Here is a 12,286-nt window from a genome sequence, read left to right on the forward strand (position 1 = left end):
TCTTGTGACAGCCTTCTTGTCCACATGGGGGTGGCCATCTTATGTGTTGGAGTGATGGTCAATTTGCATGTTACCTCTTTATTATATAGGATGGCTAATCATACAATTTTAACCTATTCAGGTACAACATGCCTGAAGGGCTCAATACTGCCATTAATTTTTTACATTGTTACTATGATTTCAGTCATATACTAATAAGATATCAATGTGCACATCATCAAATGAAGTCTACTTTTTAAATTAACAACTTCACAAAATGTGAATATCTCCAAATTTTCTGCATGAGCCAAAGAAACAAACATTTCAGATTTAGATTTCATTATCAACACTAGGAAGCTACTTCCTCCGGTGAGTCTCCCACAGGCAGCAGCTGTCCTTTCTGTAGCAACAGAACACGCACGCCGCTGCCCACTCCCCCACGCGCTGTCCCGAAGCAGAGCCACCAGAAACCTGGCGCGCGGCGGGGGTGAGTGCAGGCAGCTCTCTGATCGTCCAAGAATAATGTGACTGGCACCATCATTTGGAACTGAAGAAACCGTACGGAAAAGCCTGGAGAGCACACGACAGACACAGCCCCCGCCCCCTCAGGAGCAGAGAGTGCCGGGAAGGACTGGGCTGCAGAGCACACGGCAGACACAGCCCCCGCGCCCTCAGGAGCAGAGAGTGCCAAGAAGGACTGGACTGCAGAGCACACGGCAGCGTTAGACTCTCCCCAGAATGAGGCCTTTCAGTGACACCTTGGGCCTTACGCCCTTTTTAAAGAACAAATCAAGATGGGCGGGAGCAATTCATACCTCCACCGGGAATAATCGCCAACTTTGTCTCAACCAGGCCCATTTTGGCAGAGGAAGCTGAAAAGGAAGGAAGAAAATTAAGTAATATCCACATAATCATATTCATGGATGATGACTTTGAAAAGTCAATAAACATGCTATAAATACAGTAATCCCCCTTACCCACAATTTCTCTGTGTACAGTTTCAGTTACCTGAAGACAAATGCTGTCCAGAAATATTAAATGAGAAACTCCAGAAATAAGCAATTCCTCAGTTTCAAACTGCATTCGTGCGGAGGAGTGTGAGACCTCTGTCCTGCTCCGCCCACATGGCCTGTGAATCCCCGCTCTGCACGTGTCTCCGGCTGCCGATGGGCCTGCTCATCGGTGGCTCAGCAGCGGGAGGCCCTCAGAGTGAGTGCTCAAGGCACCCCTCTTTTACTTAGGAACAGCCCAAGTGCGGGAGCAGTGAGTTTTGCGATGTGGGAATGCCAGAGAAGCCATACAGTGCTTCCTTTAAGTGAAAAGGAGTGTATGCGAAGGAAAAAACATGGCATTACATAGGGCGCAGTACCACCCGAGGTTCCAGGCATCCCCTGGGGTCTTGGCATGTAGATCCCTGGAATAAGGGAGAACAACTGTATTCTGTTTACTAACTAAATGTGTCACAAGTCCTTTTATCACTTCAGAAGGCACTTGGTTATGAAAATAAGTAACACTCTAAGCTATATACAGGGGGGGCAAAAGAAGTTTTACAGCTATATGTGAAACAGTTTATTCTGATATTATTATTTCTTAATTATTGTGTTGCTGTCCATACGAACAACTGTAAACTTACTTTTGCCCCACACTGTACATTAAGAGACTCCAGCATTCTCTGCTAAAAGCTGCTTGGCAAAGAAGAATGTTTGATGCCGAAAGACCAAGGTGGTAACTACTAGCACATAATGCGGCCTGAGGCTGCTGAGCCAGTTTGACGGCATGGCTCCGGTCATCACCTAGGATGAGGAGAGAGGCTGTGCCAACGAGTAAGAACTCTTCAGCTGGGACAGTTCTCCAGGGCAGGCCGCTTCGTGTACCCTACCGGACACAGCACTTTTCAAGACCCAGGTGTTTTACTGTCCTGCGCTGGACAGGGTGTCTTTTCATGTTTGTTTTAGGGCTACTTTAAAACACCCGAACTGTCCCTTTACCTGCACCTCCAAAAGCACTGGGACGCGTCCCAGATCCTAGTTCCCAGAAGCTGCATTCCTTCAGAAATGGGTTCCATGAGCCTAAGCTGTGCCACTTCATTTCAGACAAGACAGAGATCCAAATACAGAGGAAAAGGGAAAAGGTGTGCATGGACTAGCAACTACAAATCCTAAGCAAGTCACCATAAAATTATGAAAACCACAATTCTATGGACTCTATGTTTACCAGGCAGCTCTATCAGAAGGAGCAGTGGGAACCTGGGAGAAAAGTGACAACTATTTTCTGCCTGCTTCGTCCAGTCCCTGGTCCCGGAGCCCTCAGGTCACCGTGCCGAGGGAACAGGGACCAGCTCTGTCATAGGTCAGAAGGCTGTACGGGGCAGTGCCAGGATGCGGTGCTCTGGCAGGCTGGCAGGCGTGAGGGCTGACACCAGACTGCCTGGTTCCGATCCCAGCGCAGTCACTGATTTGGGGCTTGTTACTCCACCTCTCTGCCCCGGCTTCCTCATCAGGCTGTTGCAGAGATTCAGCGAGTTACCACGTGCCACGTGCTTAGAAGGAAGCTGGGCAGGTCCACACTCAGCGCACGGCTAGCACTGATAGTTTCATTGTCCTTTTCACAGTCACCTCACCCAATCCTCAGCAGTCCCCCCAGGAGGAAAGTGAAGCCCAGGACATTAAGTTATTATTTCTATAGCTAACAGTAACTAAGTGCGTGGACTAGACACATGCCACAGGTTAACTCACTCAATCTTCACAACTGCAACCATGACTTCTCCCAATTTAGAGGAGGAAACTGGTCAAAAAGGGCAGGACCCAAGGTTCAGATTCAGTTGTGTCTGACCCAGTTCCTGTTCTCCGTTCCTGCTGCTAAGAGTGAACAAGAGACTATAGAAAATGGTTTTCTTCACTGGAATCTGAAGCACTTCATTAAGTCCAACAGGTGATTTTTTTTCTAAATATTCTACTCAACAACAAGAATAAAATATTTGGAATTTTCTGGAGACTAAAAAAAAACACACCTCATTTTAAAAATGTTATTTTAATGGGATGAATTCTCACCTGCCACTCTGATGTCACATGCTAATGCCAGTTCCAGACCACCGCCTAAAGCGAGTCCATCGAGGGCAGCGATTGTCGGCACTGGCAGGTTTGCTGCAATAGAAAGAAAGGTGTCATGCCTTTTCAGTAAGTAACCTTACTGTGTAATTGAGCTGAGATTTTTTCCTGTAAATATATTTTTAAATGGGCTATTGCATATAGAATTTTGTGTCCCTTTTGCCTTTAACAAAATACCATTTCCTTCATTGTTGTTCCATCATATAAATGTGCAATAATTCCTTTAAATCTTCCCGTATTATTGAGATACTTCCATAAATACTTTTTGTTGGATCAACAGATTTCAAGTTTAAATGACTTAGTCCATGACCCTCCATGGGCTCCCTGTGCTGAGGACGACCCTCTCATTGGAAGAAGTAACCATCTCCTCCAACAAAACAGAGCAGCCCGCGTGGCTCGGGGCAGCAACACACTCGCTCTGTTCTTAGTAACCAGCCAATACGCAGCAGCTGGGAGGTCATCAGGTCCACCTGATGCCACACCTCAGATGGACGAGGCTCTGAGAAAGCTCTGGAGACCTACCCACAGCGTGATGGTGAAAAGGTCAGCCAGTCACAGAACCCAAACCAGACTTTCCTCAGTGCTGAAACAGCATGGTACTTACTGAGACCTTTGTACACTTAAATACTCAGATTTCATTTTCATAACTGAATGTGGTGTTTGGTGTGGGAATGTGGAGCTGGGCGACCCAGCGAGGCACGGAAAAGGAAAGCTGTTCACTTACAGGACAAGACGCCACCAGCAACCAGCACCCCAAGGGAACTGACCCCGGAATATTTTCTTCTCAAGCTTAAACCTTTGCTCATGACCCCAGAGCAAAAGACACTGACACTTGCTACCAAGATTCATAAAAGCATTCTAATTTTTCAATGAAAAAGCTTCACATTCCCATAGTCAGAAATAAAACAGAAAGGATTCTGCTTCTTAGGACATGGTATTAAGAGGCACCATCTCAACTGGACTCGCCACAGGAGAGAGCCAATGTGACCTGACAGTGTCAGCTAGGCTGTGGTGGTCATCACACTGCAGTATTTAAATATGTCAATTCAACCAATACACACCTTCAACTTACAGAATGTTATATGTCAATTATGCCTCGATTAAAAAGTAAAGTAAAAATCCTATATAATAAAAGGCTAATATGCAAATTGACTGAACGGTGGAATGACCAGTTGCTATGACATGCACTGACCACCAAGGGGCAGACACTCAATGCAGGCGCTGTCACCTGGTGGTCAGTGTGCTCCCACGGGAGGAGCGCCGCTCAGCCAGAAGCCAGGCTCACGGTTGGCAAGCGCAGCGGTGGTGGCAGGAGCCTCTCCCCGCTCTGTGGTAGCGCTAAGGATGTCCTCAGTCAGACATCTCCCAAGGGCTCCCGGACTGCAAGAGGGCGCAGGCCAGGCTGAGGGGCCCTCCCATGCACGAATTTCGTGCACCGGGCTTCTAGTAGATAAAATAAAAAGATACCATTCCTAAAAATCTCTCTTCCACAGGTATGTGAAATTCCACACACAAAAAGGCTCATCCCTCGACCCCTTGGAAAACATACAAATGTGCTGAAGTGCAGGGACTTCAGTCCTCAGACTTCTTCTAGGAGCAAAGCCTGTGGAGGCTGGCAGCAGTGCGGCCCGGCGCTGGCACAGGCACGGCCCTGCCCCTCCTCGCAACACGGCCCTGTCCCCTCCCTCGCAGCACGGCCCTGTCCGCACCCTCGCAGCACAGCCCTGTCCCCTCCCTCGCAGCACAGCCCTGCCCCCTCCCTCACAGCACGGATCCTGCCCGCACCCTCGCAGCACGGCCCTGTCCCCTCCCTCGCAGCACGGCCCTGCCCGCACCCTCGCAGCACGGCCCTGCCCGCACCCTTGCAGCACGCCCCTGCCCGCACCCTTGCAGCACGGCCCTGCCCGCACCCTCGCAGCACGGCCCTGCCCGCACCCGCACCCTCGCAGCACGGCCCTGCCCGCACCCTTGCAGCACGGCCCTGCCCGCACCCGCACCCTTGCAGCACGGCCCTGCCCGCACCCGCACCCTCGCAGCACGGCCCTGCCCGCACCCTTGCAGCACGGCCCTGCCCGCACCCGCACCCTTGCAGCACGGCCCTGCCCGCACCCGCACCCTCGCAGCACGGCCCTGCCCGCACCCGCACCCTCGCAGCACGGCCCTGCCCGCACCCGCACCCTCGCAGCACGGCCCTGCCCGCACCCTGGCAGCATGCCAGGGCAGGTGGGGCCTGAACGGGCAGCTCAGAACCCAAGGTGCTCCCTCCCTGTGATGTGCTTTAGGCCTCGGTGAAGAAACCAACAGAAAGCCAGGTTTACAGAGTATGAGTTTAATGAAAAAACACAACAATGTCTTGGTTCATTTATCTGACAAAAAGGAAGAAAAATCAATAAACAAATATAATGGCAACTTAATCTGAGTGGCTCCCAAAGTCATCTCCAGTCACCACAAATAAAATGGAATCACTTTGGTGAGCTCTCACCAGACTCCTTCCCCACTATGACCTCCCAATCTCGTCTCTCCCCTCAAAACCCGCCCCTAGGCCTCGCTGTGGCCTCAGCTTGCCTACCTCTAAGCTTCTGGGCCCACTCCCACTTACCTCCCCTCACAGCTCTAGTCCCACGCAGCTCCTGAGACTGTGCTTGCTCCGCTCACCCGTGGCACCATGATACTGTCCCATAGCCAATGGGCATCACCTGGTCCCCATTAAACTGAAGATCAGACACGTTCACCTTGGAAACTCCTCCTCCTGAATACTCTCTTCATCTGCCTGCTAGGCCCTCCCTGTCTTTCCTGCCTTCCCACCTACCTCTGGTTAGGTCTCAGCCTTCCTCCCCTAGGAACTCTGCCAAGAGGTCTCATCCCCACCCTAACTTTTACCCCCTATTTAAATACCACCAATGTCCCAATTTCTACCCAAACTTCTCTCTAAACTGAATCTCCATGGCCACTTGCTTGCAAGACATCTCTACGTTCAAACCAACTTCTTGTCAATCCTTCTTCTCGAGTCTAGATGACATTTGGTAGCACCTCCATCCACCATGTTACCCAAGTAAGACACCCAAAGGCATCCCAGGTGCCTCCTTCCCAGTGCCTTGCACCCTATTGCTTTCTGAGGCCTAAGAGCTCACAAATCTGCGAGTCCCCTCCCTTTCCACACCAGGGTCCGGGTACCTCATTTCTCACCAGCAGGAAGTCTCAAATAGAACCACACCAGGGTCCAGGTACCTCATTTCTCACCAGCAGGAAGTCTCAAACAGACCTTCCTGCAATTTGCCCCTTCAAAGCATCTTTCATATTTCCTGTCAGATAATCTTCCTAAAGTGCAAACATAGTTATGTTATCCCACTATTTAAAATTTAAAATTGACCGTGCCGGTGTGACTCAGTGGTTGAGTGTCAACCTATGAACGGGTCATGGTTTGATCAGCGGTCAGGGCACACGCCTGGGTTGCGGGCTCCATCTCCAATAGGGGGCGTGTAGGAGGCAGCCATCATCATTGATCTTTCTCTCTCTCCCTTCCTCTCTGAAATCAATAAAAATACATTAAAAACAAAACCTGTACAATGATTTATTCCACATTGAGGATCGAAAGGGAGAAAACTCATAGCACAGTACAGAAGGCACCTGGTGAACTCAGTTCTGTCCACCTGCACAACCTTTTCTCCAGCCTCGGACACCTACTCTGTGCTTCAGTCCCAAACTACTTAAAGCCCCCAGAGGCAGTTCCACCCACGCCGTGCACCAGCTGCATCCTGCCTGGAATGCCTCGCTGGCCTGCTGCCTCTCCAGGCGCTGCTCCTCCAAGGCCCTTCCGTCATGATCATGGCACTCTGCGCCATGGCACACTCTTCTGCTTGTCCCTCACGTTGAACCTGGTATTCTCCCTACTTTTTTTTTTTATTAATAACTTCTTTCACTTAACATTTTAAATGGCATGAGTATCAGCAGGCTACAGAGCTACAGAAAGAAAACGGCAGCATTCCTAAGCTTTCAGAGCAAGGAGGGGGGGACGGGTATTCTCCCCTTGCCGTGGGAAAATGCCGCACAGCGAGTGCTGAAGGCGCTCAAATCGGTGTCGCAAGCTGACTTCCTAGAGAGCGATAACAAAAGCGAGTTTTAAAGGGCCCCCAAACGCCAACTCAGGCCTGAAATATGTGTACTACTGAGTTCCGTTTCTGAAAATTCCAACCCATAGTAAACAGATAGGAACAAACTGATGTGATATATATGGAAAGGGGAATTTTTCTTCACATCAAATTGTGCACTGATAATAAAGACTAAGTAGAAGGGCTGAGGGAATAAATCGGCTGTAAATTACAAAAGTAATGCTCCATGCCTTCATAAGCCCTGCAGCACAACAGAAAGAACACGGGAAGTTTACTACTCTTGGTTATTTACAACGTTAACACTGCAACTCAGAGGACAAATGCCTCAAAAAGAGCTGGCAAGGCTTCATCCTCCATTTTGATTAGTATTCTCAAATCAATATACTTACAGACATCACAATTAGCCGACAGAAAGTTTAAAATCCTTATTCTAAAAATATAAAGTCATTAAAAAATTTTACTGTACATAAAAAACACAAATAAAATTAGTTAAATGCCCTCCCTTCCCCATCACTGTGAGAGTTACTATAAACTAACCTTTGGCTGAGAAAATAAAATGATGTGGAAGGTAGCAGGTTCTACATAACTTAGAGTACCGGGTTTACAAGATGCAGGGATAGAAAATGAGTAGAAATAAACAAATGCAAATATGCTGATCTGGGAAGTGAGGGGGCAGGAGTGACTGAAATGAATCTTCTCATTGCTTAAGTGTTCTTAATTTTGAAATCAGAGAATATAACACTTTTTCCTCCACAAACATAAACTTTTGGAAGTAATAACATTTTCAAGCTGGTGTGGGTCAGTGGTTAGAGCATTGGCCTGTGCACCTTGCAAGCTCGATTCCCGGTCAAGGGCATGTACCTGGGTTGCAGGTTTGATCCTCAGCCCTGGTAGAGGCACATGCTAGAAGCAACCAATCGAAGTATCTCTCTCACATTGATGTTTCTCTCTCTCCTCTCTCCCCACCCTGCCCTGCCCAAGCCCCACCTTCTTTAAAAATCAATGGGAAAATGTTCTTAAATTTGACAGTTAAGAGCTTAAGAAATTTCCTCAAGAGGATAGAAGTTTTTTAAAACTACAACTTATATGAAATACATAATACAAAATGACAAGAAATGTGGGGTCCTTGTTACAAAAAAGGAAATGAACACACTCAAATCATTAAATAAACTATGTGGTACTTTCAAATATTCATTAACATAAATTAGCATTGTACAAATCATTAAATACATTTTTCCTCCTAAAGAATTATTTAATAGTACAGCTAGTATTCAATGAGCAATTAAATTTTAACCACTTTAGAAGATTATGAATCCTGAAATTATACATAATCCTAATATTTCTCTGATTTTCTTTCTTTTTTTTAAATTAATTAATTACAGTTGAAAGATGTTTTTCTTAGTAAATTTTTTTCAGGAATATATGAGTCATCTCAAAACACATGTTAGTTTCATAGTTAATATGCCGGGTTTTACATCTAGTATTTCTACCTGGCAGCATTTAATAATCTTAGGGAAAACTCGATAAAGCATACCTCTAAGAAGGCAGATTATCAGTTCCAAAGAACTGAGAAATATCAAAATGGCAGTTGTATATGAAAGAGTGCAACCGAATGAAACAGGGCCTGCCAGGAGCAAAGGCCACTCGCAAAGGCAATAGGAAGAAAGTGTGACTCAACGTTATGCAACCAACAGGACCAGATGCTATTTTTGAGTTTAGTACTAGGAAATAAGCCAGGTATGACAAAGAAGATAATAATCCTTTGAAATGCTCCTAAAAATATAAAGCAAACAATGAAAGTTTTGCTATTTTAAGAAGAAAATAAAAGGTGCCAGGGGAGGTTCTGGTCTATTCAGGGTTTGCAGGGCACCCACGGGGAGGACAGCTGAGGCCAGAAAACCATGAATGTGGGGAAAGGGAAGACAGGGTCTGCTTTCAACTCTGAGATATAATACATAATGTAAGTTTTTGGCTGTTTCTAAAAATATAAACAGGCTAATTGCTACAAAAAAAAAAAAGGTAGTGTCAGTCATGATTTTTAAATTTGGTTTTGTTTAAAGCAGCGGTCGCCAACCTTTCGGACCTCATGGACCACCAGTGGTCTGCGGACCACCAGTTGGCAACCGCTGGTTTAAAGAACAGTGTTCTTATACAAAACTGAGGAATCAATATTTCAAAAGGAATGCCCTTATAGTATACTGGTAGTCTAACTTTATTGAAATCATTCAAGAATAGAAACAAAATCAAGATTAGCTGAAAACTAAATGATGATGGACAGATACTTGACTTGAACATACAATACAGTGTACCGACAATGTGCTGTAGAATTGTGAATCTGAAACTTATAATATTTTGTTAACCAGTGTCACCCAAAAAAATTCAATTTAAAAAAAGACTTAAGCTCTGTCTGGTGTGGCTCAGTTGGTTGGGTGCTGTCTTGTGCACTGAAAGGTTTGCTGGTTCAATTCCTGATCAGCCAATCAATGTTTCACTGACACATCGATGTTTTATCCTCACATCGATGTCTCTCTCTCTCTCTCATCCTCTCTCCCTAAAAAAAATCAATTAAAACATCTTAAAAAACATTGATGTGAGAAAAATAGGGCCCGGGCCGGGGAGGAGCCTGCAACCAAGGTACGTGCCCTTGATCGGAATTGATCCCGGGACTCTTTGGTCCGCAGGCCGATGCTCTATCCATTGAGCCAAACAGGCTAGGGCTACAGCCACTTTTTACAACATTCCTCAGATAATGAATTTTGTCCAAACCCAGTAAAAATCCAACCAGGATGCCATGGCTGGGTAGCTTAGTTGGTTGGAGTGTTGTCCCCTACACCAAAAGGTTGCAGGTTTGATCCCCAGTCAGGCACGTGCGGGAGGCAACTGATCGATGTATCTTTCTCACATGGATGTTTCTCTGTCTGTCTTTCTCTCTCCCTTCCTCCCTCTCTAAAAATCAATGAACAGAAAAACATCAATGAGGATTAAAATTGAGAGCAGAGTAAGTGCACGGACATGCTCCCAGGAACAAACTGGTATTACAACTAAAATATAGAAAAACTTCCTGAATAATCAACAGAAAACTCCCAGGAGAGAACCCTGATACCCGAGGACCGAATGTGGAGACCACATAGAGAATGGTAGGAGGGGCGGAGGCACAAAAGGGCTGGCAGGGCGCCCACAGACAGCAACTGAAGTCCGGGAGAGATACCTCAGCTGTGGGGGGTGGCAGGGGGGTGCCACTGAGAACTCTGGGATCTAACCCCCAACCTGGGCCCCCCAGCAGAGAGCACTAGAACTGAGGAGGGTACTCACATAACAACTGACTGTGAAAAGCAGTAGGGTGCTGTCTGCCAGGGAGTAGCAGCTGAAAATTCAGGCACTCTCTTAAAGGGCCAATGCACTAAACTCCCTGTGGAGCCACCCACATTGTGCTCCAGCAGAGGAAGGGTGAATCAGACTGGAGTTGTGAGAGCAGAAGCCAGGGCTTGGGACTCCGGGGATAGAGCTCAGAAGGCAGACACCCCAAGTTTCCTAGACTGAGTCATTGCCTCATGCAGCGGAGGACATCTTTCCCACATAGACATCTGCCTTGCCTGGGAGGAAGACAGTCAACACACCCTATTGGAAAACACCTTGCCCTGAGGCCACTTAAGAGATTAAAAGTGACAATTTGCCTCCAGGCAGAAGCAACTACCCACCCTGTTGAAAAAACTCTAGCCACACCTGAGGAGGATTGCCTGGGGTGCAATTCAAGACTGGATCCTCTCAGTCTGTAGGTGGAGGCGGTCTCTGGAGGCTTTGAGGCTTTGCCTGATCCAATTAGTCAGAAACTGTGTTTAACACTGTCCTGCACTAGAGGTTGAGAGGTGTAGCAGATCTACCTAAAACATAGTCACAAACCCAAACAGGAAATGAAGAGACAAAGAAACAACCCCCAAATGAAAGAATAGAGAATTCTCCAGAAGAAGAGATAAATGAAGCAGCGATAAAAAATTTATCCAAATCAGAGTTCAGAATAATGATGATAAAAATGCTCAACAGCATGAAAAAAGATATAGTAACTATGAAAAAAGAACAGTCTGAGATACAGAATGATGTAACACAAATAAAGAACACACTGGAAGGAATACACAGCAGATTAGGGGAAGCTGTGTTTTGAATCACTGAATTAGAAGACAGAGTTGAAAATATCACTCAATTAGAGAACCAAAAAGAAAAAGACAATTGAAAGACAGGAAGACAGCTTAAGGGAGCTGTGGCACAATGTGAAACGTACCAATATTAGAATAGCAGGTGTACAAGAAGAGGCAGAAAGGCGTAGAGAAGGTGTTTGAAGAAATAATGGCAGAAAACTTCCCTAACCTGGTAAAGGAAAGAGTCACACAAGAGCAGGAGGCACAGAGAGCCCCAAACAAGAAGAACCCAAACAGGCCCATGCCCTGACACATGGTAATTAAAATGCCAAAAATTAAAGACAAAGAGAGAATCTTAAAGGCAGCAAGAGAAAAGCAAACTGTTACCTACAAAGGAGTTGCCATAAGGCTGACACCTGGTTTCTCCTCAGAAACTCTACAGGCCAGAAGGGAATGGCTTGAAGTACTCAAGGTAATGGAAAGCAAGAATCTGAGACCAAGATTACTGTATCCAGCAAGGGTATCATTCAAAATAGATGGTCAAATAAAGAGCTTTCCAGACAAAAAAAACAACAACAAAACATTAAGGAGTTCATCACCACCAAGCCAGCATTACAGCATTACAAGAAATGCTAAAGGGATTGATGCAATGAGAAGAAGAAACGGAGAAAGAAACCTAGCCATACAAAAGAAACCTAGCCATTACCTATCAATAATAACCCTAAATGTAAATGGATTAAATGCTCCAATCAAAAGGCATAGGGTAGTTGATTGGATACAAAAACATGACCCAAATATATGCTATCTACAAGAGACCTACCTCAAAACAAAAGACACACACAGGATGACAGTGAAGAGATGGAAAAAAATTTTCCATGCAAATGGAAAAGATAAAAAAGCTGGAGTAGCAATACTCATATCCAACAAAATAGACTTTAAAATGGAGGCCATCACCAAT

General features: G+C 46.1%; 1 protein-coding gene across 2 annotated transcripts in view; it reads right to left on the minus strand.

Moving 5' to 3' along the window:
* The window catches only part of AUH (AU RNA binding methylglutaconyl-CoA hydratase), a 202,409-nt gene that overhangs the window by 106,526 nt on the left and 83,597 nt on the right, over positions 1-12,286 (minus strand). For both annotated transcript variants that reach the window (XM_079791346.1, XM_079791345.1), the window contains 2 exons: positions 3,030-3,122; positions 795-851 (listed from right to left, as the gene is read on the minus strand). In XM_079791346.1, coding sequence (XP_079647472.1) covers positions 795-851; positions 3,030-3,122 — 150 coding nt within the window. The remainder of the gene's footprint in view (positions 1-794; positions 852-3,029; positions 3,123-12,286) is intronic.

The sequence above is a fragment of the Cnephaeus nilssonii genome (assembly GCF_951640355.1).
Source record: "Cnephaeus nilssonii genome assembly, chromosome: 14".
In the NCBI taxonomy this organism is placed as follows: domain Eukaryota; kingdom Metazoa; phylum Chordata; class Mammalia; order Chiroptera; family Vespertilionidae; genus Cnephaeus; species Cnephaeus nilssonii.